Source organism: Physeter macrocephalus, chromosome 4 (assembly GCF_002837175.3).
Source record: "Physeter macrocephalus isolate SW-GA chromosome 4, ASM283717v5, whole genome shotgun sequence".
Lineage (NCBI taxonomy): Eukaryota > Metazoa > Chordata > Mammalia > Artiodactyla > Physeteridae > Physeter > Physeter macrocephalus.
Window position 1 is genome coordinate 52,879,693 of NC_041217.1, and position 27,886 is coordinate 52,907,578.

At 42.4% G+C, this 27,886-nt stretch overlaps 1 protein-coding gene across 2 annotated transcripts in view; it reads left to right on the forward strand.

Annotated features, from left to right (window-relative positions):
* Positions 1-27,886, forward strand: part of SMYD3 (SET and MYND domain containing 3) — a 725,308-nt gene that overhangs the window by 565,038 nt on the left and 132,384 nt on the right. For both annotated transcript variants that reach the window (XM_024133701.2, XM_024133702.2), the window contains exons 7-8: positions 957-1,059; positions 7,276-7,386. In XM_024133701.2, the coding sequence (XP_023989469.1) occupies positions 957-1,059; positions 7,276-7,386 (214 nt within the window). The remainder of the gene's footprint in view (positions 1-956; positions 1,060-7,275; positions 7,387-27,886) is intronic.

The window sequence follows — 27,886 nt, forward strand, 5'->3', positions numbered from 1 at the left end:
TAACGGTGAATCTGAGAATTCAGCTTCTTATTTCTCATGTGTTATCAACTACATGTCTATGGTATGGATCCTCAAAAAGCAGTAACATAGACTAGTTCAGAGCATGGGCTCTGAGTTCAGACCACCTGGTTCAAATTCAGTCACCATTTACTAGTTATGTGTCCTTGGGGAAGTCATTTAACTTCCATGTGTCAGTTTCCTCATCAGTAAATGATCCTCAGAATATTATGGTGATGGTTAAATTTGATAAACATGCTCAAGCGCTAAGAAAGTGGTTTCTACATAGTGAAGTGATGCTCGCTTACAGTTATTTCTAACTGTAAATGTGGTGGCAGCTGAAATCCATTCCCTCCCCAGATGGAAAAAATAAAAGGTGCCTCCAAGGTAATAAAATGACGTGGCCATGGCCCAGAATGCATGAGGGTCTCGTTAGCGAGGTAACCTAGAGTTCTGTTGAAGAGGAAGTGCTCCTAATTATTCTTCAGTGTATCTGTGCATGTTCTCGTGAAGGTGGCAGTTCCTCCAAAGGAGCTCGACAAATGCGGTCCTGTGTGGGAAGCTCAGTGGTGTCTTGGCTGCGGTTTTAACTGCCGTATCCCATTATCTCAGAAATTATTCCTTTGCAAGTCGGTGTTTTTTTCCCATCTTCATGTTGGGTTGCCTTACTGGCTGGTATAATGAGACAACTACCTCCCCTCACCCATCCCCCCAAAGGACTCAGAAAATGTTTTTATTAACAAACTTCCCTCATGAGCCTCCGTCCTGGGGAGCGTTTCACTTCACAGGAAGTGGGCTAGTGGCCCCAGAGCACTCAATCCCTGGTACACTGTCAACCTTACCTGTCCCCCTGCCCCTAAGCTAAAGTGTCGTTTGCCTACGATAGTCGTAAAGTTTAGATATGTGACTCCATCTACTGGGCCACGATGGTCTCTCCTTTTTTTTTTTCTTTCCTGCAGTATGTCTTTGCTCAATCACAGCTGTGACCCCAACTGTTCAATTGTGTTCAACGGACCCCACCTCTTACTGCGTGCAGTCCGAGACATTGAGGCCGGAGAGGAGGTAAGGAACCTGTGTTTCCCACTGGCTGGCCTCCTTTTCCGTCAAAGATCCTCTCAGCAAGGCCCTGCCCTAAAGCCAGTTGTGCCTGAGGGGCAGCTTTTCTTTGTCCTTCTGCCAAGGAGCAGATGTATAGCACCTCTACCCAGCGACTGATTTACCCATCACCTCTCCCAGATTATAGATGAGCTAACATTTTTTTTTTAATCACCATTTCTCTGGATGATGACAGTTCCTGTTGTATGTGTGTGTGGGAGAGGTGTGTGTGTGACAGAGTGTGTGTTTTGTGCGTATGACAGTTCAGCGGCCCCTCGCATCTCTGCAAGTGGTCATCCTTCCATAGGCAGGGAGGGCAGCCCAGCTTGTGAATGAGATCCCAAGGGCTTACTTATTCCCAAGGTCCCTAATTGCATTTCAGAGGTGACTCGTTTTTACCTTCATGTTAAGAAAGCAAACGAGTTTTACTCTTTCAGGTTGTCGTTGGACCTTTACAAACCTATCAGCATCAGCATCCCTGGGTAACTGTCCAAGCAAAGATGTGAAGGAAATAGGGGACGGGAAGTATGACCTCCAGCAATGAACTGGCCTTGACTCTTCCAGTTTTGCAGTCTGCCCAGCCAGCCTCTTTTGATGAGGAGCCTTCTCAGAAGCCCGAGGTCTCGCAAGGCAGCTGCAGGTGGGCTGCTTCAGGGCTGCTGAACCCGATCCTGACAGGGTTTACACAATTACTACCCAGAATTCTGGGTTATAGATATTTACACTTTTTAGAACCCAGTTTCCTTCTACCTTCCAATTTGCTAAAGTGGATATTTATTGCAAGGAAAACAGACCATCATAAGCTTTTGTTGAATTTATGCAGCCCTCAGCCAATAAAACCTAAACTCAGAGGTACCATATTTTATGTAGACAGGGATTTGGCTTTGATAAGACTCGGTCCAAACTGATTTTCAACTGAATAAGCTGTCTCTTATACAGCCACTTACTGAATTTCCAATTTTTAGCATCAGTGTAGTTGGTACACTGGGATATCTGTGAACAGTATATAGAATTTAGATTTTTTTCCTTGGGTCATATGTGACTTCAAGGCAGGTAAGAAGGGGGGACCACTATCCAATTTCAACATTAGTTTGGGAGCTGAGGGATGGCTGCCTTTTGATAATGATGGTGGTGGTGGTGTTTTACTAAATTTAAAAAGAAAAGGTAACTTGACAAGCAAACAGAAAAACTATTGGAAACAATTGGACTTTGCAGAAACAACCAAGAAATCTCTTTATATCTTGTTTTCTAGGCTTGGCTGCCAGTTCTTCTCCTTGGTTGTTTTTCATTTAGTTGAAAAAACACTGTCTTTTGGTGCTTATTTCATGTCCTTCTCTTTCCATCTCTGGAGCAACAAGCAAATCCTTCCTCTTGCCTGACACAGAATATTCTGCTCAGCATCAGGCCCTGCAGACTCAGATATTTTTCCCTATGGTACTTATCAAAGCGGCTTCTCAGCAAAGAGAGGATTCTCCCCATAAGTCCTTTTTATACCAGTTTGTTCAGAAAATAAATTTCTTTCCCTACCATTGTACATGTCTTGGTGCATGACGTTTTCTCTGCTCAGTTGCTTCCCCTCTGTCTACCCACCATTTCTACCTGTCTTAACATTATACACCCCTCAAGGCCCTCTCAAACATCATGTCTTCTATAAAACTTTTCCTGATTTCTCAAATTAAAAGATCTTCTCTTCTGAGCTCTCTCTTACAGCGGTTATTAATATTTCTTTGGCACTTATTCCAGCCCTTTTGGTGACTTCTCCACTCAGCTGTGAGCTTCATGAAGACAGGCAGTTGTGTCTTACTGTGTCTCCTTTAGCACCTAGCACTTTGCCTTACACCCCAGGAGGCATTCAGTAACACTTCGTTGGGCTGACTTCCTGTTAAATCGAGCGTACATGGTGTAAAGACCAGCAGTGTTTCTCACTGTGGGCACTGTTGGCATCCTGGATGGGACAGCTGTTCGCTGTGTACGACTGTTGCATCAGTGAGGATCTCCCATGTCTAGTCCCTGCTCAGTTCATGCTTGTAGCCACCCCAATACTGAAAATACATCCTGCACACTTAAAACCGGCCCCTAGTGGTAGAGGTAGTGGAGAGGGAGAAAGGACATTTTGAGGTTAATTAAGAGGGACAATTCCTTTTTACTGTGCAAATATTGGCTTTTGTGAAATTGGATAAAGAAGGAAATGTAGAAATTTTGTATTATAGCATCAGTTTTGCATTTTGGCTTTATTGCTCATTAGGGCACCCTCAGTTTTAAAATGTGCTATTTGGGATGGAAGTGCCAGAATGTAGGCTGCATGAGAGAAGACTGGATAGCGCCTGGAATATAGAAACTCCTCAGTCTGTATTTGTTGAGTGAATGAAGGAGGTTTGCTGGACACAAAACCAGAGGTGGAATAGAACCTTAGACCCATTTTGAAACTACCACCAATCCTCAGGTGTGTCCCATGGGCCCCGGAAAGAAAGTAACATGAAAGCCAACGCATTGCCAGTTTGAGATGAGAACATTTCAAACCTCAGACAAGGAGAACTGGAAAATTACACAGGGTTCCACCATAACAGAAATTTCTTACCTTTGTTTCTCTCCACCTAAAGTCATCCTTTGGACTTTTTGGACCATTTCCCTTCATACCAGCACCACTTATAACACTTTGCTGTTTAAGGATTTTCACTGTGATGTTGAGTTCTGGAACTGTTTTGTGTCTAGCAGGGGGTGGGGGCTGTTTTTTGTTTTGTTTGTTTGTTTGGGTTTTTGTCTCTCATCCAGCACCTCGTACCAAGAGATGTGTGTATTATAGTTTTAAGTCATGGCTCACATGCTGGGTTGTTGATGGCTGCCTCTTCTGGGTTTTGTTAAGCTACGAAACACATGTTATCACCTGACAGTCTTCAAGAACGTGGATCATGGAAGAAAGCTGGACAGTCCAGGCCACCCTCATGGGATTTCCTGGTTAGAAGAGATTGTAGCTGTTACAAATAATGCCATTGGCTGCCAGTGTTCTCTGGAGCCACAGCAATTGAGAGAAATGTGATTTGCACAGATTGAGCATATCCATATCCCCAAGTATCAGTTTTCATCTAAAATGTTTTGGGATCATAACGGTCTTTGTCTTCTCCCAGCCATCTCTATTTGCTAAGTCATTTAACAAATTCATTGCATGCTTACTGGTATCATGTACTGGGCTGGGCGTTGGGCATACAAAGATGAGTAAGACCTTACCTTGCCTTCAGGAATTCAAGGTGTAATTGAGGAAACTGACACAGAACAGAACACAATAATAGAATATGAAAACTAAAATAGTGTAAATGGGTACAGGGCTTTCTAGAAGTTCAGAGCAGAGACACTCAAGTGGTGGTAAGGATCAGGGGTGGTGGGAGAGGATAAGGAAGGCTTCCAGAGAAGTGACTCCTAGACTTTTAAAGGATCCAGCGAGTTAAAGTTGGCCAAGACAGGGGCAGGCATTCTAGACAAAGCCACAGGGGCCAGGAACAGAATGGTGACTTCAAGGAACAGGAAGCAGTTCACATCAATAGACGGACAAATTCAGATGTGACCAGCGGATGAGGGAATATGCAGGGACCAGACCAAGCAACCCATGGGGGCCTTATTGAGGATCTCAGTTCACCTGAAGGGTCTGTAACAGTGCCTGGTATATAGGATGCACTCATTAAATATTTGTTGGAAGGGAGGGGGACAGGAAATGGGGCACCACTGAAGAGTTTCAGCAAAGGAATGGCACGGTGAGTTTTTCCATGTGTAGGCAAGATTGGGAGAATGATGCATAATGCAGGCAAGAGGTGACAGTGGCAGCCTGAAGACGGGAGATTCAGGTGGTGGCTTGTGATGAGGGATCTGAAGAATATAAGCTAGTATTAGCAGAATTTGAAAACTGACTGGCTCTGAGGGCGTGACAAAGAGAAGAGACATGAATAACACTCAGGTTTGACTTTAAAGAGAGGGAGGATTTTTCAAATTCTATTTTCAGTTGAGAGCCATTATTAGAAAAATTTATAATTGTGACAATGTAATTCAAGAAATGAAGACCAAGTCTAATTTTAATTTGATCTTACTATCCACTCCAGAGTACATAATGAGAAGATGGGCTTCAGGGAAAAGGGGTTCACTTTGCCTTGAAATTTTCAAGTAAGCGACAAATTCAATATCCAGCAAATACCTTTCATGATATTACTCTAATGTTGGAATTGATTTACTGCATTTTCCATAAGAGCTGCACTAAAACGGCAAAGCAACGGTCAGTAGCATTAATATTTTAATGCAGTTTTGTTCTTTGCCATTAAAACATCCATTGATCAATGGCACATTTTCATATATATGTTCCCACTAAATGAGCCCTACATTTAGTGAGCAGATTCTCCATTAAAACTAGTGAGTCAACGAGTCTTTAATAAAGGTTTTTATCTTTGCTTGATAAAATGATTTAGCTGTCATTACTAGTTAGTAATCCGGCTTTTTTTTTCCCCAAAATTATGAATAAAAATGTTTTTGCCATTGAGACCTTCAGCTTTGATACAGTGTATTTTTGCAGACTTCAATGGCAAGAAAGAGGCATGGGAGGAACTGGACATTCTTCATTGGAGGAGGCGTGTTTGAGCCAAGGCTGAAGGAGGAGAGAATTCTGAATAAGCTGAGAGTGGAGGAAAGGGCGTTGGCTGGTGAAGGCCAACACCATACACGTTGCACGGCGTGCATTGTTTCAGCGTGTAGCAGTGTACATAATGGTGACAGATGGTAGGGTGTAGGGAGAGATGCGGCGTCTAGAAAGGCAGACAGAAAATCTTCTGGGGAAGCCTTGTGTATCCTTATCCTATAGGCAGGGAGAAACCATCAGAACTCTTTGCATGGAGAAATGACATGATCAAATATGAGCTTTAGGAAGGTCTCTCTTAAAGCAGTCTAGAAGATGCAATGTAGACTGATGGCAGCAGGGAGGCCAGTTAGAAAGCCATTGCACAGTCCAGGTAATGGTTCCAGGCAGTTACAGAATACTGAGGGAAGCCGTAGGAGTCTCTTTTTGGGGTTAAATGAAATAACTAGTCTCCTGTTGCCCATTCACTGCCTGGCGTGATCACTCATGAGTTTTGGCCCTTGTAATAAACTCTTAGGTTTGTCAAGCATATATCTCTGGTGTGACAGGCCCTGGATTTGTTGACTTCACGCTGGGCCCATTGTAATCACCCGATAAGTACTACCGATTAATCTGACCCAATAGCTGGGTCTGATGACTTAGAGCCATTGGGCTGGATTGAGAATGAGGGTCCTAGAGTTAACCCAAAAGGGAACACAGAGATCAGCTCATTTTACCATCTCTCCTCAAATAAGGAAACTGGGCCCCTGAGAGCCTGATAATTCAAGATGAATGTGTATGCTGCCCCAGACTTACTAACAGGCTGTTTCAAAAAGTGTGCTTAGAAATCAGTTATTTGGAGTTTAAGAGGAACTTGCCTGATATGGTGGCCCTTTGTACCTCAGAGGCAGCTCTGGCTTCAGGTCATGAGGCAAAAGAAAGATCTAGGGAATTAAAAAGTGGCTGTGGTCTCAGCTGCAGGAGCCCAGTTGTTACAGACTATTGCTTAGCGAGGGCTTGAGACAAAAATAAATAAATTTATTTTAAAAATAAATAAATAAAAGCCTCACAAGTAAGGGAACTGTCTCCTAAGTTCCAAGATTCCAAATCTGGTTGACCCTAAATTCCATGAAGCAGCTACAGAATTGATTAGGATTTAAGAGCAATCTGGCTACATAATCTGCCACCCATTTGATTGCCAGGATAAATTTGGCTTCTCTGATTGCCAGTGGTTACAAAATTTATTACCAAAACTTAGTAATACCAAACATATAACAGCTCTTGATAGTTTACTGTTTAGTGAATAAAAGATAAGGTGCAAAAGTATCTAGATTTAATGAGCCCAGTTCTTTAAAATAAATATATGATACACATGTGCTCACCACATAACAAAGACTGGAATGTAATGCATTAACATTAATTTTACATGTGATTATTTGGGTGGAGAGACCATAAGTCGTATCTTCTCTCTTACTTACACTTTTTGGTGTGCAATAAAAACGTGCTTTACTTTAATGATTCACAATAATAGCCATTGGTTAAAGAAAATGATCACAGCAGCCGTGTGACCTCTCCCTCTCTGGCCTCCGCAGCTCACCATCTGCTACCTGGATATGCTGATGACCAGCGAGGAGCGCCGGAAGCATCTGAGGGACCAATACTGCTTTGACTGTGACTGTTTCCGGTGTCAAACCCAGGACAAGGTATGTTGTATGGAACCAGCTTGGAACACCTCCTGGGCAATATCTGCATGGTTTCTCAGAGAACTCTGCTTTTATTTCATTAATCCAGAAGTAAATGACCCTCAGTGCATAGTAGGAAACAAAGGTAAATAAAATAATACATTGTGCTGCATATGTTTTATTTCCTGGAACTCTTATCACCCACCAGGCAGTAAGAGGTTTAACCTCAGGTAAGGATCCATGGAGTTTAGAGTCTAGAGGGAATGTAGGTGTAAAACGTGTAATTAAAAGGACACTGAAGGCCAGAGTGCTATTGGAGCCTGCGGCAAGAGGGTTAATTCTGTTACGATTGGTAACAGCTATTGCTCAGTAGTAAACATCTCAAGTTTTATCTAGTTTTTTATTTCTTTCAAATTTCTTCTGTAAGCCTTTCTGCTGCACTACTTTATCAGATGGTGACCACTTATCTAGCAACTTTTACTCTCTGAGAAATGAAGAAGAGCCAAAATAAATGCCATAAAGATAATGAATAAACTTTTCTCATATGAATCTTATACTTTCCTCACATTGAACCTTTTTACTCTTAGTTTGCACACAATCAGGTTATCTAATGAAATCTTAACTTTTGTAGAGTGTTTTACATTTGTTGGAATTCTTTTGTAATCATTATCTCATTTGAACTTAATACTCATAAATTAAGAAACAGAACTCAGAAAGGTTCAGAAATATGCCTCTGGGAAAGGATGAAGGAAAAGTGTCAGCACCAAGTCTCAAACACAGATCTTTTGATAAAGCTAGTTCTCCTTCCCCTGTACCACAACTACCTGTGACTTCTGGCACTGACATCGATGGAGAGAGGTAGTTGCTTTCACTGCATGCGAAAGGACCGTGAGCTCATTCTAAAGATGCAGGAGTCAGTGATCATGATGAGTTCTTCATTAAAAAGAGCTTTTAGAAATAAGTGAATTGAACGGGAAAAGTTGGACCCATTGCTAATAGCTCCCCAAGATTCAGTCCACTTTAGTGTTCCCATTTTGCCGTTCACAAACATTCCAGGAATCATAGGGGATCCCCTGGGATTCCTCCTCAGATTACCACCTGGAATGGCAGGGAGCAAGCTAACTTCCCATCAGCATCCTTGGTTGGGAATGGGAAGGTTTTTGGATTTAGTGCCTCTTACATGCCATCTATATGGCAGACCCTCAATTTTTTTTTCTTTGAGTAAGTGATTGTTTTATTAAAGCTGGGGTCATTTTCACTTTTGGCTTATTGTTACAGTTGAAATCTGGGCTAAAATAGTATATTGGGAAAGAGTTTGGCTACAAATAACAGATAACCTGACTAAAACTGGCTTTAGGAGGTGTGATGTGTTTTTGTCAAGAATTCTAGAGAAGCAGTCCAACATGGGAGCAGCTACTCATAGGTCTCATCACAGACCCAGAATCCTCCTGTGTTCCTCCTTAGCTAGCCCTAGCATATGCTTTTGTCTTCATGGTGCAAGGATGACTGCTGCCCACAAGCCCTAGTCAGTGCATCCAAGCTCTAGACAAAAAAAAAAAGAAGGGGTAATAAAATGCAAAGAACAAAGGGAAATCCTCCTAGGGATTTCCACCTATATCTTATGGGTCAGAGCTATGTCACATACTACTGTAGGTGTAAAAGAGGCAAGGAAACAGAATTTTAGCTTTTCACTAGAAGAAGACAAGGGAGAAGAAAGCTGTGGATAGCTTTTCGGTAGCTGATCTACAATGTCTATCATATCTGTTAAGACCATTTTCTTTATTCCTTTGAGTTCAAAGTTTATTTGAGATAGGATTGTCCAGAGAAAGAGAACCAACTGTGTGTGTGTGTGTGTGTGTGTGTGTGTGTGTGTGGAGAGAGAGAGAGAGAGAGAGAGAGAGAGAGAGAGAGAGAGATTGATTGATTGATTGATTGTAAGGATTTAGCTCATGTGATTGTGGGGACTGAGAAGGCCCCAAATCTGCAGTTGGCAGGCAGGAGACCCAGGATTGTTGATGGTGTAAGTTCCAGTCTGAAAGCTGGCAGGCTGGAGACCCAAGAAAGCCAGTGTTTTGGTTTGAGTCCAAAGGCAGGAAGAAACTGATGTCCCACCTAGTCAGGGAGGAGGAGTTCTCTCTTACTAGTGGTAGGGTCAGCCCTTCTGTTCTTTTCAGGGCTTCAACTGATTGGGTGTGGCCCACCCACATTGGAGAGAGCAATCTGCTTTATTCAGTCAATTTATCCAAATGTTGATCTCATCCAAAAACACTCTCACAGATATACCCAGAATAATGTCTGACCAAATGTCTGGGCACCCTGCAGCCCAGTCAAGTTGACACATACCGTTAGCCATCACAAATATTGTGTTAGAGGTAGGCCAAGCTATATAATCAAAAAAGTACTTGAGGGTGGTAGGAGTGGCAGCATCCAGCTTTGGGAAGGTGTGTGCAGTAGCCCACAGGCACCTGGTGCACACCTGCCCCACCATCACGATGCCCAAGAGGAAGGTCAACTCCACAGAGAGGGTGGTGAATGGGGAGCCCAAGAGGAGATCAGCAAGGTTGTCAGCTAAGCCTGCTCCTGAAAAAGTGGGAATGAAGCCAAAAAGACAGCAGGAAAGGATATATCTTCAGACAAAAAAGTGCACACAAAAGAGAAAAAGGGGAGCAAAGAGAAAATAGGCCGAAGTGGCTAAGCAAGAAAATAAAGAAGATTTACCTGGAGAAAATGGAGAAACTAAAAATGAGGCGAGTCTAGCCTCTGATGAAGCAGGAGAAAAAAAGCCAAGTCTGATTAATATCATCTACTATGTCTTATCAGTGGCCCCTGTCTCCCTTCTTGCATGATCCAGAGGAATATTTTTATCAACTATTTTGTAAATGCAAGTTTTTTTAGGAGCTCTAGAAACATTTTTAAGGAAGGAATCCCACATCCTCACATTTTTTAAGTGTAAAGGGTTTTTTTTTAAAGAGGTGAAATCATTTGCTGGTTGTTTATTTTTTAGTACAACAAGAAAATAATGGGATATTGAATAAGGAGGCTTTGATTGTCTTGGGTGTCAGCTTAACATTCCATAGATGGAGATTAGTTTTTATATCTTATAATACAAAGCATACTAGATGACAATTTGGAGTCACATTGTACATTTACTATGTCTTGAACATTTTAAATTACTTCCATTCCCATGTTGTTTTTGGTAGAATTGTTTCCTAAAGAAAACTACCCCTTGACCTTGGCTGTCCCTTTCAGAACTGTGTGTGTTCCATAACATCTTTGGTCTTGGTAGTGCAGTTTTCCTAATAACTCTGGTAATAAATTGCCAAAGATTGAAAATTTGAGTATGTAATGTATATGATATTAAATTGTGAATTAGTGGTATTTATGATGTAACAGCTTAACAGTATTTGAAGATATTGGTACTTGATATCCTATTAAGGAAAATTTTCCTTCAAATTTTAAACTGGAAAGTCACTGGAATAACCGTTTAGAAAAGAATCACAACTACGTGATTTTTCAGATTTTAAGAACTATGTACAAATTGAAATGTCTGTGTACTGATCCTCAAAACAACCAATAAGATCTCAATTATGAAAAAAAAGTGCTCAGTTACTCTGCTGGATTCCAGTCCATTCTGTATCTGACAGACTGAGTGATCTTGGGCAAGTCATTCAGCCTCTCTGATTTGCTCCATCATCTGTAATACAAGGGAATTAGACAAGATGGTCTTAAGGCCCCTTCCGGCTCTATTATCCCATATTTCTGTGAAATGTTTCCTAGTGGAAATGAATAGGATATGTATTTAGATGAAAATATAAACTTGATTTCAGTTAGTTCATCAGTTATATTTTTGAGTTTCTATTTATCTGAGAATTTTGCTCTACTTCATGATATAAACATCCCTTCTGAAATCTCTATACTGTTGCTTTGATTTGCAAAAATACTACAGAGGTAAATTCAACTTAGCCCATCCCCAAAAGAGCATAAATTAAAAATTAGTTCAAAAATTAAATTTACTTCAGTTCCTAGATTTAAAGTTTTCAAGCTTATTTTTCCGCTTTTCTTGGAACCTAGAAAATTCATCTCAACAGGTTTCTGCATCAAGCAATATTTATTACGTGCCACATCTGTATGTTAGTGGACTTGCACGGTATCATGTTTCAGGAAGGCAAGAGGCCTTTTAATAACAGGTGTAATTTGCATTTGTGGAGTTAGTTGTCATTTGTAAGCAGCAACAACTTAAATTCTGGAAGAAATAAAACTTACCTTCTAGAGGAGGTTTTGGGATGATTTGGCTTGTGCAGGTCAAAATCCAAGGCAATAGAAGCAGAACAGACCAAATAGAATTGATTGTTTCCATAAGTTTGTGGATAGTACATAGTGTGCTTCCTTGAATGTCACATGCTTTATTGCAAAAAAAAAGTTGTATTTACTTTCTTTCCTAAGCCTGTTACATATGATCCTTCTTTTAAAACACAATGTCAGTCAATTTACTCACAGCCCTCTTGCCTCATTCCTAGTTTATTGAAATAGCCCCTAATTGGTCACTTGGCACTCAATTTCTTTCATCTCTTTTGCACACTGGTTTTTTTTTGTTTGTTTGTTTTGTTTTTTGTTTTTTTTTTCTTTACGCGGGCCTCTCACCGCTGTGGCCTCTCCCGTTGCGGAGCACAGGCTCCGGACGCGCAAGCTCAGCGGCCATGGCTCACGGGCCCAGCCGCTCCGCGGCATGAGGGATCCTGCCGGACCGGGGCACGAACCCGTGTCCCCTGCAACGGCAGGCGGACTCTCAACCACTGCGCCACCAGGGAAGCCCCTGCACACTGTTTTTGAATAAGTTTTCTGAAATAGCACTATTTCCATGCCATTCTTTGCTCAGAATTTTTAAAATATTCAGCATTATCCCTAGTCTTCAGGATAAACTTCAGACTCTTAGCATGGCATTCAGTGTCCTGCAAAGTCATGACCCCAAGATCCAGCCTATATTTGTTTCTTTTTTTCTCTTTTCCTTTTTCCTCTCTTTTGCAACTTGTTTTACCTCAATTGTTTTATCTAATTATACCATTTCCCCACCCAAAAGATTCTGAAGTGGCTTACAGGCACCCATGCACACATATACACATATATGTATCAATATATACCTGTATATGCAATATAACAACAATAAATTTTATATTTACTTGTGAAATAAGAGTGACAAAAAATAAGATAAAAGCAGGTTAGAACCCAGAATGCATTCCATATGATCCTATACGGTAACAAGAAATAAATCACAAATTTGCTTTAAATTTCTCAGCAGCCAAAGCTAAAGACTAATTTCAAAATGCACAGTAGCTGGAAGACTGGACACATACGTGCTCCTCAGCTGAAGCAGTTTCTCCTGGAACTGAGGCCTGAGGCACTCACCAAGGGTCCCACTGAGACTGAATGAGCAATATCCTTATCAGAATCCACAGTGACTTGAAGAGCTGATTTTTATAATATTCTTCAGTGTGGTTGATTGACAGAGTTTCACATTATAACTTAATAAAAGAAGTAAGGAAGGTGAAAATTTGTATAATCTATGTTCTCATCTCTCTGATGGTTTACTTCATTCCAAGAATAAAACTGAGACTATATAGAAGAAAGCAAGAACTGCATGTCCTTCAGGTAATCCTCCCTTATTTCTTGTAGTCTTTTAATTTTTTTAAAAAAATTTTATTAAAGCTATACATGTATACAGTTTGAGAAGTCAAAGTACTAGACCCAAGTTGAAAACTTTAGTACATTCTCTCCTGCTCCTGCCTGAGTCCTGCCCCCCCGCCCCCAGAGAGTGCCCCCTTTCAGCTTCTGGCATTTATTCCATGTTTCTAAAACTAAAGTTCCCTTAAGTCACATCCTAGGGATTTTTTTTTTGCTATTGGGTTGGTTTAATGACTATTTTTTATTTCCAGGATTTCAAATTTGCTTTTTTTTTCCCATATCTTCCAGTTTAGGTTTTATTTCTACCTGTTTCTGTTTCATAATTTCTTATTCACTTCTAATGCATACTCCTCTGTTATTTATCTATTTGAGCATCCTAATCATACTTCAAGTCTTGGTCAGTCAGTGCTATAGTTTATTTTACTGGAGTGAAATTGTGTTCTGATTGTTGATTTTTGACTTTTGTCGGTTATCTTCCTTAGTCTTGCATTTCACTATGTGTTCTGGAATTTTGTATGGCAGGCCCATTTTTAGCGGAAAGTTTTTTTATTTTGTTCCTTTTTCTCCTCTCTGTGCATCTGCTCTGTCTGGTAGCTTTGCACGTGCCTCCCTCAGGCTCCTCAGGCCCCAGTTCAGAATCCAGACTTAATGGCATCTGGAAGTGTTGCGCCACAGGGATGTTGAGGCTATTGCAGACCTGGTTACTTAGGCAATGGGCATCTGACTCCTTACCTGGAGAGACTAATATCTGTGCCTTCTAGCCTTTCCAGGTCCAATAGTTTCCATAAATGTTTATCCCAGGGAAACATGTCATCAACCTATATTTTCAGCCTCTTTTTGTAACCAGTGGCGCCTCACCTCATCCCCTGCCTTTAAGCTTTAAAGCAGACTCTACTCACCTTTCTTCTGTGAAACATTTTTATCTCTTTTAACCATTGGAACTGAACTCGTGCCTGTGACTGCCAGCTTCTAGACCTGAGGCCCTGGCTTCGGCTTTGCTGAGTGCTCTGCGTTTCTGTTTTGTTACTGGTCCAGGGAGAAGTTTATCTTGTTTTTGAATTAGTAAAGCCACTTTTGGTTTTTCTTTTTATATTTTACTCATCACTACTATGGGTATGGAGGAGAAGAGAGCGCCTCCAAGTCTGAACTTACAACATCTTGTTGGAAGCCTGCTGTTCGCTTTTCATAGCTAAGAATTCAAGTCTGTGGCGGCAGAGGAAAATATGAGGATAAACAATGATCTAATTCTCCTGAGGGCTTCCAAGCATGTGTGCACTTTTACCCAGTACCTGCCTGTCTGTGGAGCAGAGATCTGTGTCTTGAATCCCTGGGCCTTCTTTGGAGGGAGAGTTGAGTAGAATCATTCTAAAAATGTATCCATTTCAAAAGCAGTTTAATAGGAGGAAACGCCCTAAGAAGTTTCTCATTCCTTGATGCTACAGTTCTAAGTCCACCCGCTGTCATTTTCTTTTGTAGAAATAAAGCAATGTTAATGATTGTCTTTGGTAAATATTTCAGTTTCTTCTCAGAGACTCTCTTTTGTAACATGGAGTCACCTTTCTTGGGTCCCTATGAGGCCCTTCACTACGTCTGTGGGTGACGGAGCCCAGAGTAACCCAGCATCCCTCAGAGACACGACTAGTACTGGCGAGAGTGGCCTCGGTCCCTGTATGTGCTGCCGCACCTTCCCCAGGCTGTCACTCGTAAACTGGGAAGACTGGGGAAAGAAGGCAGCATTGAACCAAAGGAAGGAACAATGACTGTCTGAAGAAGGAGTAAAGGAATGTAGGGTTAAAGCTGTATTCAAAGGAAATGAGAGTTTACTGCCCAAGAAAAAGTCTTTATGGTAACTTGAGTCTATTTGAAATATGAGCAATTACTTAAAGGTCATTAGAAAACCAAGATTTTTTTTCTGCTGCCTTCCTCTATTTTGCTAAATTAATGGTAAGCAGGAATGCTTCGTGGTGCGATGATGAGTCCAGCCAGCTCTGAATTGTTTTATATTTCAAGTTTTAACAGTCTAAGCAGAATGTGTTTCCTGTTTCTGAAGTTTTCATTATAACTGAATTACATTATCTTCAGGAAGATTAGGAAGATTTGGCAGGGAATTGGAGAGAGAGAGAGAGAGAGAGAGAGAGGGAGCGTGTGTGTGTGTGTGTGTGTGTGTGTGTGTGTGTGTGTGTGTGTGTGTGTGTGTGTGTGTGTGTGTGTGTTTGGTGAGTTTTTAAGTAGTCAAACCTAACATTACTGTGTGTTATCTATCTTGCTTCTCCAAACAACCAGAAGAATGGGTTTCCCAGGAGTGGGTGCAATGCTGGCTGTCATTAACGTTAAAGTGAGGAAAAGGGTTTATCGATTTCATAACCACATAATCCCAGCTGCAGTGTCACTGGGACTGGGCGAGGCTTCTGGGCGTGACACAGTGGACACAGCGGGCTGTAAAGTCAGCTGGGAGATAAACACTGTAGCTACCGTGTTAGCCCTGGCATATGCTGTTCCCCACATCACAGGACACAACGCTTCAACACGCTCTTCTCCCCAGAGAGCAGGCAGCTTTGCCCCCCAGGCTGCTTCATGTGACTCTGGTTTGTCCAAAAGCCCACGCCACGGGTAAGAAGAGGGTCTCTCCATAATTTGTGGTGACATGAATTCCACTCACAACCTTTCCAATTGTTGCATAAAAATTCTTTTCTCCTGGCTTTTGGTATAGAAGAAGCTCTGGCTCGGGGAGCAGATTCAGTGATGGCAGCTACTGTGACATGGAAGTATGTATTCTTGTGTAACAGGCACATTACCTCACTCAGCACATGGCACACGGTATTCAAGGAGTGCTATGGAATGAGGTGCTCTTCCTCAGAGAATATTATCATCGTGATGCCTGCCAGAGCTTCGGGGGCACTTACTGTGTGCTGGGCATGCGAACTGGGGGATGATGTACCTCGTCTCATTTAATCTCCGTCATTTTATGAGGGGAGTGGTTGCTCTTCTTCCCACTTTGCAAATGAGGTATCTTCAGGAGCTATATGCTTAACCACTCCACTATACTGTCTCTATAATTTCATGAATAACTGACACACTTTCCCTATCTTAGTTTTTAAATATTGGAGTATAATTTGCATTCAGTAAAATTCACTCTTTTTAGTGCACAGTTCTGTGAGTTTTGACAAATGCATACAGTCTGCATCACCACCACTAACAAGATACAGACCAGCCCCATCACCCTTCCGCAGATTCTTTTATACCGCTTTACATTCAGCCTCCACACCCGCTTCTAGCCCCTGCTAACTCCTGATCTGCTTTCTGTCACTATAGCTTTACCTTTTTCAGAATGTCATATAAATTGATCCAAACAACCATTTGATTCTATCTTCCTTCATTTGGCATAATGCATTTGATATTCAGCCATGTTATTTTTACACGCGTGTAAATATATATAATCTCAGTATTTGGTTCCCTTTTACTGCCCAGTTGTATTCTATTACGTGGCTATCCCACGGTTTGTCTATCTGTTCACCAACTGAAGGCCATTTGTGTTCTTTTTCAGTTTTTGGTGGTTATCAATGAAGCCACTTTAAACATTCACATACAGGTTTTTGTATGAATATAAATTTTTATTTCAGTTGGGTAAATGCCTAGGAGTAGGATTCCTGGGTTGTGTGGTAAATATATGTTAAACTCTGTAAGAAATTGCTAAACTGTTTTCCAAAGTAGCTGCACCATTTTGAATTCCCACCAGCAATGAATGAAACTGCCAGTTACTTCACATCCTTTCCATCACTTGATTTTGTCAGTTTTGCTTTTGTGTTTAATCATTCTAATAGATTTATAGTGATATCACATTCTGCTTTTAATTTGCATTTCCTTAATGACGATGTATTTTTTTTTCATGTGCTTATTTACCATCTGCATATCTTATTTGTTGATATATTTGTTCAAATCTTTTGCCTATTTTAAAAAGGTGTTTTCTTCTTCTTGAGTTTTGAGAGTTCTTTATTCTGTATACAAGTCTTTTATCACATACATGTTTCAGAAATCTTTTCTTCTGTCTGTGGCTTGGCTTTTCATTCTCTTGAAAGAGTATTTTGAAGAATGGAAGTTTTAAATTTTGCTGTAGTCCAGTTTTCATTATCTGTTTTTAACAGATCAGTCTTTTGATGGCACATCTAAGAAATCTTTGCCTACTCCAAGAGGATAAAGATTTTTCTCCTATGTCTTCTATTAGAAATTTTATAGTTTTAGGTTTGATCCATCTTTGAGTTAATTTTTATATATGGTACAAGGTTTATTTATTTATTTATTTATTTATTTATGCACACAGATGTCCCATTATTCCAGTACCATTTGTTGAATCAATATCTTATGTAAGACAGTTGGATACTATAGAAAAAGTGCAGAATTAGATATAGGAGTAGTTGGGTTCTAGTCTTGGAGCAATAACACTGGTGACGTTAGCCAGAGAGATCAAGTCTGAATGGTGGGTAACAGGGCAGTTAACTCTACATGCTTTAGAGGCATGTAGAGTCTGCTGCCTCCTAACTATTTGATATTGGCAGGTTTCCCTATATTAGCCTTAGTTTTTTCTTTTGTAAGATGAGAATAATCCATAGCTGGCAAAGCTGCTTGGAGGGTTCAATTAAATAACGTAAGTCTAGCTTGGGAGATGGTAGTTCCTCAATAATGGTAGCCATTATTTATTGAATGATCCGAGGAAATAGTCTATATGGAAAGTTCCAGGAATTATAGCATCCTCAGTTCCCATCATTTGCTGATCAGGTTCTCTGAATTGCTCATATAATCTTCTTGATAGCTTTTGAAGTCTTCTTGCTCCAACCTTTAGTAATCTCTGATTCCTTCCCCTTTTCTGTCCCTTCTTTGCAGCTCCAGTGATGACTGTGTTGCAGTGGTTGGTGCTTTTCACTCCTGTATTCTCCCTGGCATAGCCCCCTCCCCAGCCTGGTCTCTCTGTCCTGAGAGGGGAACTGTCCTGTGTCCAGACTGGGGTATCTCACTGCCCTCCATCACTTGCTGCCCTGTTCATGCCTACAGTTCCTGACATGGCTCATACTGAGGGGTGTGTGGGCAGGCTGTATGTAGGGGTGTCCAGGTATGTGTGTGTTGGGGGGAAGTGTACTAGGGCGGGGGATTTCAGAAAGAGTAAGAAGACAGCGCATGAGCGGCACTGCACAGAGTGATGTGCAGGCCATTTCTCCCCTTCCCCCCAGATCCCTGGACAAAGTAGATGTCATCCTGGACTCTCTTTCGTCAAGTTCCCTCCCAAGGAGATGACGCTCCTTTTAGGGTTTACCACATGGGAATTGTTCTCCCTTTCTGAGTGTGACCATCTTATGCCCACAATGAAACAGAAATAATGAAACTCCATGGGAGCAGAGATCAGACAAGGCTTCCCTTGCCATTTATTTGTTACTACAGTGCAGGGGAGTGTGACTCACCCTTCCTCGGCCCTGAGCCTGAGAACAGTCCTCTTTAGTGGTTGCAACAGCTTCAGGGCTCCGAGGTGGATGGAGACCAGCTCATTTTGCAGTGGGAGTGGACAGCAGAGGGCTGTGCCTAAAACCTGTAGCTGACCTATAGCAGTGACAACGGGAAGGATGTCCCAGACGTCAGGAGTGGGAAGACAGGGTATTCTAATCCCTTCACTTAACTTAAGGAGATGAGGAGATGATGCCATTCCAAAATAACTTTTATTTGTTCTACTTGCAAAGTACATTTGCTGGGCTCAACAGCAAACTCGAAGGCTGAGACTTTTGGTCCATGGTACCTGCTCAAAGCCCTTCAAATATGACATACTTGACTTCACAGAATTTTGGAATCCTGCAGGTCTCAGTCACACAAACTTCCACTAACATCTCACTGTTGTAATGTGGGAAGAAGTAAACTAAATAGTGAATTTCATGGTAACTATTTGGGGCTCACTATGTGTGTAGTCATAGACAGGCCCCTGCAGTGACACTGCCTCCTTGAAGGGATGAAGCTGGGGAATTGGTGCCATTGGTGAGCTCCAGGAGAATACATAGTGCAGGTCTGTGAATTGGGGATGGGGTGCTACCAACTGTGGTTCCACTTTCTGAGCTCTTCGCTCTGAAAAGTAGCTATAGAGCTCCAGGTAAATACGTTATATCGAGCACCTGCATTTCTCCACACTCTCTCCCCAAAACCTGCTGAAATGATGGTCACATTGGGCTCTTCCTACGTGTTGTCGAGTGCATACCTTCAGAGCCTAAAAGGTGTACACAAGAGTGCATACTTTTTACTTAGATCCATAAATACCCCAGAGGCTAAGTGGTATGTCAGAAGGAGTCAATTCAGTTTGAATAGCTGGAAGAAACATTAGGCATCTGGTTCAATACCTTCCTTGTCTAGAGAGGAAAAATGACTTGTACAATGAGTGACATTGGAGAGTCGGGACCAGAAATTCCAGGTATCCTAATTCTGAGGCAGTGCTCTTTTGATGAGGCACTGTGGTTACTGCACCTGGGCATGGGGGCAAAGGTTAGAGAGTAAATTGGCTAGAAATTCCCCTTTGACTGTTTCTCTTGAAAGATCATTTCTGTTTGTTCACGCCTCATTTTAAAGTTCTTAAAATAGTGTCTTTATCCAATTTCTCAAGTCCTTTGGATAATAGAACTATAGAAATAAAAACAGGAAATGTGTATAGTAGCATATTTTCATTATAAATGTCTGGATAATTTAGCATGTTTTAATTAGAATGTCTGTCCCAGACCATGGACTAACATTCACTAATGCTTTCACTGCCCAACCAGGAGGATGAGACTAGGTCAAGCCTATAAGAAGAGATTAAACCACTAGCTACTGTGGGGCATCCGAGGAGCCTGAACTCACACCGCCAGATAGGACTGTGATTCCCAAGCAGGTCTTTTCCATTCCCAGCCTGAGCGTTAACCCTCAGGAAATCAGGCTTCTGCTGTTGCTTAGGACTTAAGAGTGGACCTAAGTCTCCTTTTTTGCCTGTCACTCGTCCACAGTCACCATGTATCTCCAGTCTTTCAGCAAACCTGCTTGAATGCTTCTTTCCCTCCTTCCTTTTTTTTCCCCCTTTCTTTCTTCCTTCCTCAAGTGTTTAATGAAGTAAGGCTTGTAATATACCAACTATGCGAATCCTAAGATGAAAAGATCTCCCCTTCCCACAAGTGGCCTACATTCTAGTGTGGAGACAGACACCAGACACACAGTTCAGTTCAGTGCAGCAGTTATCTTAATGGAAGCCTGTTTTAAGTGCAGTGGGAACAGAGGAGAAAAAAAAAATCTCCCTGCACAGTCAGGGAAGACTTCACAGAGGAGGAGACACTGACCTGAGATGTAAAAGTTATATAGGAGTTTTCAGTGAGGTAGGTTCAGTTGGGGCAGTTCAGATTGGGGACACACCCCGGGAAATGTCTCGGAGGTTTGGAGAGTATCGTGTAGCAGGAAGCTGCGTATGGTTCAGTGTTCCTGGAGGATAAAGGCTGGTAAGGGTAGTGATTGGGGGCAAGGGGAGAGGTATGCCAAGCAGAGTTTGGATTTTCATCATGGAGGGGTGGGAATCCATTGAAGAAAGTGAGGGTTGGCTTTTGACCAGCAGCAGCCAGAAAAAAATGTAACAGTGTGTTTGTAGAAACAGAGTGAGAAACTATTGCACAAGGAAGGAGAATCATACACTCTAAAAACAGGCGAGGAAATTAGTGAGGTTCTCACACTATTCCATCCAGAAGGGCTTTTTGAGAGCTGCTTTTGCATATTTGTGATGGCAGCCGTTCCCCCTCCTCACCACCCGAATGAATGAGATGTTACTGGGTCCAGTTAATTCCAGGGGATATAGCAACTGGTCTGTTTCAAATGCTCATCTGCTTACAGGCTGTGTCTGGGTGCTTCAGTTAAAGACTAGAATATTTACCAATTGTGCTGAGTATTAATTGCTAAGGAGAGGTGTGATGGTTCTCTGAACTAACTGTACTTCTTGGTAATTCGAATATTGTATTGTTTCAGATGCAGACATCGGCATGTCTGCTGTTTTCTTTCAACCTTTATGGCCAAGTCATTTTCAGACCCTGAGCGCTCTAAAAAGTAAAGAAAGATGTGGGCTTTCTCTGTCTTTCATTTTGATATGTAAATTGGAACCCTGGAATTATTAAAGCATTGATAACGCTTTCCTGTCTGTGAAATTAAAATTTGAAAGCTGCAGCTAAGGGCCCATAAAAACAGTCATCTCCACATTTGTCATTAAATCCCTTTATGCGATAAATTTGCATATCCTTAATTTAGAATCATCTTGCTTTTTTCAGAATTTAGTCAATCTTGGGATTTTTTTCAGTGCCTTCTTATGCTAATTTCTTTATTTATTGTGCCTCTTAAAGTGAAACACATAAAGTAGCAGCTAGTTAATAAATTATGTTTTCTACACATGAACTAAAAGCATGTTAATTATTTATAAACAATTGGGCTGCATTCAACATGGAGAGTTTCTCAGTGGGAATAGCACACAGCCTCAGAAGATGAGAAAAAATCCCTGCATTTGACATCATATCAGTGCATATCTACTTTTTACAATCACTTCTTGCTACAAATAAGGTCAATTAAAGCCATTGTTAGAATTGCGCAGACTAACCTGCAAATCCATAGCACTGCTTTTCAGCTCAACAGAAGGCCCAGAGCAGCTTTTTTCTGAAGCTGCAGTTCACCAGGTCCAGCAGCCCCGTAACTTAAAAAGGGACAAGGGAAACCTCCCATGTGCTCAGAGAAGCGCTGTAGAAAAATAAGACTCTAAGGAAAGATGAGGGGACTAGGACTCTCCGGCCTGCAAGGGAAGGGGTGGGGACTGCATCCAGGCAGCGTGACCTGCAGTGTTTAGTTGTCACTAAGCCTGGGGAAATAGACTTAAACTGCAGGTATTTGGAATAGATGTACTGACCTTCTGAACTTTTTTTTTTTTTTAAACATGGTGGCATTGCCTCTGTGGGGCATCTTCTAAGAACGAAGTCTTTCCCATCTGTCTGTTGCTTGAATTCCAAGAAGCTTCCCAGTCCTCAAGTTCCAGAATCCTTTGATTCCAGTAGGTTCCTGGATAAATCAGATGGGGGGAGGCGGGGGGAGGATTTTAAAAATCACACGTACTACCACTAAACAAAGAATTTCACCCTAAAATTAGAGTTTTTAAAAATCACCCACTCTGGGTTTGGGCCATTTCACCTTTATCTGCTGATTCACATGACACGTGATCAGCAAGCATTTGCTGAGTAACTGCCATGTACTCGAAGGGCTAAGAGAAGACCCTGTTAACTGAAGCTCCCGGGAAGCAGGCCAGAAATAGGCAAGAATGAGAAGAGGGTGAAGCCTGTTAGGTTTTTGCCTATATTCTTACCATGTCGGGCCCATCTGTGTGTCGTGATATCCTGTTGGTTTCCAGGGATAGAGATGCTGGGTGGTCAGAAAGAAGCAATTCTCCTCCCTGGTCCTTCAGCATCAGCACTCTAAAGGAAACAAATTGGTACACAGGAAATAAAGTTTACTTCTGGACTTCAGTCCCAATATTTTTGTTTGTTTGTTTGTTTGTTTTTTTCTGTTTTTTAAGCACGATAGAGTGGCAAAGAGAGAAGTGAGAAAGGGAGTTTAAAAATGAAAGAAAGGTGGTAGACCATTTTGTTCTTTACCCCAAAATAAGTGGAAAATAACAGGATTATTACAGTGTCTTGGGTTTCAGACTTTTCTTTGGGTGGTTTCAGGGTTTGAACAAGACATCCCTGTCAAGTTTATTTGGAGTATGCCCCTCAGTCTCAGTGCTGGGAGCCTGCTTTTGATGTTATCTGGATTTTTCTGAGCTAATCTAATACCGTTCTATAGTCTGGAAAAAATAAACTGTTTTCGTAATGCTGTTGGTTTAGTATCTAAGTATCAAGGGTGTACTCAGTGAAGAGCCAAAGGATTTTTAATATTCATAGCAGAGCTTTAAGGGATTGTTTATGCCCTTTCTGGATTTGTCATTTCATACTTTAAAGATTAAACAGACAGGTTTAAGTGTAAAATCACTAATATTGTCCATTATGGGTAATGACTGACTATTAGCCTCAGTTTCTTACTGTAACAATCCCAGTGGCACTGTGTTAGCGATTAGAGAAGCCCCGCCTACCCTTTCTATAAAGTATAGCTGCTTGAAAACAGTTTGCCTACATAAGTCCCTCTGTTGATTGAGCTTTTCATGCTACCATAAGCTCATCCCAATAATTTTTACCCAAGAAAATTACTACTCTTGCCAGCCAGCCTTTCAATTAAGTATGCTTTGCTATGAGACGTAGCATTTAGATTTTTATTAATTTAAACATTTTGTGTCAACAGAAGGTAGATCATTATTAACTGGTACAGTGCAATGTCTCACAAAATACATACATGTCATAGAAAAGTAATTAACTTCCTCATTGTATTGCCCAACAGATGTGTATCCGAATAAGAACTGGGGCCCCAGGGTGCTCTAGTACATTTATTTATTTATTTACTTTAAGTCATTAAATTGTTGACTGAGAGGCCTTGTTGCAGATTTCCCAAACTTTGTTCTCTTTTGCATCGCTCCCTTCCCCCTCCTCCACCTATGCTTAAAAGTAGGTTTAGAGCAGTCATCGAAGATTATCAATTCACTTTTGGCTTATTGTAATAACTCCAAGCTATAGAGAGCCCATTGGCTCTCTTTCAGATGAGCTAAGGGCTTGATGACTAAGAGAGTTGGGGATACAGAAGCTAGCAGGGACTTTGGGTGCAAACCTGCGGAAGGTTTAGCAGCAGCTGTGTTTGCTGGCCAGCACGCCAGAGTGAGGCAAGTCCAGACCTCGTGACCACACCAGACCGTTGTCACTTCCTTCCTTCACAGCTCTGATTCTCCAAGGATTTCTTCAGCACCATTCTCTCCTACCTGGACTGCTTCACTACAGGGGTGTGCTAAGTGGGCTTCCTCTTTCTACCCCGCTGCTCCAGAATTTAGCTTTCACACGGAAGCCAGAAGGACGTTTTCAGGAGGGACCTCAGCCACTCCCCACGTGCTGAAAGGGGAGACGGGGCGACACTGGCAAGACCCCTGTGTGGCCTGCCCCTACTCACCTTTCCAATCCCAGCCCCGTCTCCTGGCTGGAACTTGCCAAGCTCTTTCCTGCCCTGGGGTCCTCGCACGTGGCTTCCTGGTGCCTGCCTGGCTCTTTATCACTCTTCAGCTCTCAGCTCAGCCTCCCCTCCTCAGGAAGTCATCCTTGACTCCCCTATGAAAAGCAGGTGCCTCCTTCCTTGTTATTTCCTGATCCCTCTTTATCTCCATTGTAGCACAAACTGTCATTACGTGTTATTATTATTTGTATTTGCTTGTTGGCTCACTTGTTAAGAAAGTAAGAAGGACCGTATCGGTCTTGTTTTCTGTGGTGTCCTCAATGCCCAACACACTGCTTCCATAATTATTATAGCTCTTAACAAATTTGCATTGCATGAATGAATAAGTCAATAAATACTGCTGTTTGCCTACTGTTGAGTTAAGCGCTATAGGATATGCCAAGTAACTACATTGCTGAAAGCTTTGAAATGACTTTTGCTCATAAAACAACATAAACATAAAACTTTTGCTCATTCGTAATAGTTTAAATGATGGGCTGTCAGGAGGGAATGTTCTTGCCCTTCTTCCTCCAACAGTTTCTAGCTTTGAACATGACCTATCCCAGTTCCCGACACCAAGGCTTACAAACCTGCACGTAAACCACCCAGAAAGACGGGTGCGTAGTTCCGGTGACCTTCTTGGAAGACCCCGTCTCACTTGCAGTTCGTGCCCCTGGCAACGCTTTCCTCCAAGAAAGCACACATTTCCAGCGTGCGTGAAACCAGACTTTGAAAGTAACCCGGGGTGGTGTGTACCTAGATATGTGATTTTTCTAGTCTGATCAGGAGCATAAATATTATTCACATTATCCTGTTGGATATCTGTGTTTTTACAATTAATAAAGTACAAGAGAGTTATTTCATAGGGACCCATAAGCCCAGGATTGGACGGGACCTTAGAGGTCCCACCCAACCAGGGCAGGCACCTGCTCTGCGATATTCCTGCTGGTGGGTGTCCAACTCGATGTGAACAGTTCTGGTGGAGATCTCAGCGCATTCAGTGTGTTTGGGTAGATACTTCCACTCTGTGGCGCCTGTGACTGTTAGTTAACCTCATGAACTCAAGCCTGCCATTTTCTTTTTTTTTTCCGGTACGTGGGCCTCTCACTGCTGTGGCCTCTCCCGTCGCGGAGCACAGGCTCTGGACGTGCAGGCTCAGCGGCCATGGCTCACGGGCCCAGCCGCTCCGCGGCACGTGGGACCCTCCCGGACCGGGGCACGAACCGCGTCCCCTGCATCCGCAGGCGGACTCTCAACCACTGCGCCACCAGGGAAGCCCCAAGCCTGCCATTTTAAACTTACATCAGGGTCCTAGTTCTGCCTCGTGGAGCAGGGGAGAGTAAATAGCTTCCTTACATCACCCACGTGAGTATTGGAGGCGGCATAGCTTAGCAGAGAGCACTCAGGCCGTCAGTAATACAACCAGGAGCTCAACTCCATGTCACCACTTTATAGCTACTTGAACTTAAGGATGTTACTTCATCTTTCTCAGATGCAGTCTTATCTATAAATTAGGGATTGAGTGGTTTTTACCTTACACCTTGTCAAAATGATTTAATGAGATAAAGCACTTCAAGTAACTAGTTCAGTAAACCTCAATAAATGTTATTATTATTATTTTTTTTGTGTGTGTGTGGTATGCGGGCCTCTCGCTGTTGTGGCCTCTCCCGTCGCGGAGCACAGGCTCCGAACGCGCAGGCTCAGCGGCCACGGCTCACGGGCCCCGCCGCTCCGTTTAGTGTATGTGCTGACGAAGCGAGCATGTTGTCACTGTTTTTTAACTATTTATTTATTTATTGGCTGCACCGGGTCTTAGTCGCGGCAAGCGGGATCTTCGTTGCCACGTGCGGGAATCTTTTTTGTGTGTGTGTGGTATGCGGGCCTCTCGCTGTTGTGGCCTCTCCCGTCGCGGAGCACAGGCTCCGAACGCGCAGGCTCAGCGGCCACGGCTCACGGGCCCAGCCGCTCCGCGGCATGTGGGATCCTCCCGGACCGGGGCACGAACCCGTGTCCCCTGCATCGGCAGGCGGATTCTCAACCACTGCGCCACCAGGGAGGCCCTGTTATTATTGTTTGAACCGTAGCTAGCCAGCTCTCTGAAATTCAGCCTCATCTGAAAAGAATTCCTACCAAGGAGTGGTTCAAGGTTGACATCGGTTAATCCTAAGACATGGTTGATTGGTCACCGAGACAGGAATCTGGTTGCATGCAGATATACATGCATTCTCATCCTAACCAGGTTTCATTACCTTTTTTAAAAAACCACTTCATTGAAATGTGACTGACATCCAAAAAGCTGTACATAGTTAACGTATACAACTTGATGAATTTGGAGATAAGTACACACCCATGAAACTGTCACCACAATCTATGCTAGAAACGGGTCCATCACCTCCAAAAGTTTCCTTCTACTGTCTTTATTAATATTAATTTTTTGTGATAAGAACACTTAACATAAGATCTACCCTCTTAGCAAATTTTTAAGTATACAATACAGTATTGTTAGTGATGGGAGTATGCTGTAGGGTAGGTCTCCGATTTTTATTATCTTGCCCACAGAATATCATGAAAGACTTTGTTAAATACTTGTTGAGGGAGAAATATACGGTGTTAGTAATATTCACCTTGTGTGCTTGCACAGTCGCTATGAGAAGATGAGTGCAGACTACTGGATTTGCTCTCACTGCTCCCCTGCTGGTATCCTCTAGTGGAGACTACTTTATCTCTTTAAGTCGCAGTAAGCCTTAGCCAGAGAAAGACACTGAGTTATCTGATTGGAGGAGGCTTCATTATGCAAAGTTTTAATTTTATGTTTTCTTGGGACCGTATTTGCCACCACTTTGGGCTTCCGCTACCACTCCCTTTCTCTCATTCCTCAGAGGAATAATAATACTTTGATGACTATCTCTGCAAAGTTCTTTGATTACCCTGGGATATAGTTTGTCTGGAACTAAACATGTGAACTTTCCTAAAATACCTTGTTCTACACTGTCCTGTTTGAGAATAATTTCTTTTGGGAGAAAGGAAAGGGAGAAAAATCAGAATCATGTAGCCCTGTTCTTTCTGTTATCTGTTAACTTTGTCCCACTTGCCCCAAGCAGCGAATCGCCTTCGTGCTTGCTTCCTGCTCACAGAGCCTGGAACCTGTTCTCAAAGCCGCAGTCATTCAGCATGGCCTTCCTCGCTGTCTTCTCATAGGTGGCCGCCCCTCTCTCGGACTGTCTGGGGCTTGTGTGCTCTTGTCTGACCTTCTGTCATGATACAGCTTGTGTGTGTGTGTGTGTGTGTGTGTGTGTGTGTGTGTAGCAGTTACTGTGCTGAGCACTTTACACGCGTTATATTTCATTTAGTCCTGATAACTACTCTGTGAGGTTGGTCCTCTAGTCCTGTTTCCTGTTGGGAAATGCTTAACACCTGTTTTAGCATCATGCTCTCAGATTTTGTTCTGGAAGGTGAACTGGTACCATTGTGTGAGTAAAGATGGATAAAGCAAATGCGAACATAAATGACCGTCAAGAATGTTACAAGCTCGTAGTTTCCCAGTAGTTTAATGACGACTCATTATCAAGACTACGGTGGGTTTCCCTGGTGGCGCAGTGGTTGAGAGTCCACCTGCCGATGCAGGGGACGTGGGTTCGTGCCCCGGTCCGGGAAGATCCCACATGCCGCGGAGCGGCTGGGCCCGTGAGCCATGGCCGCTGAG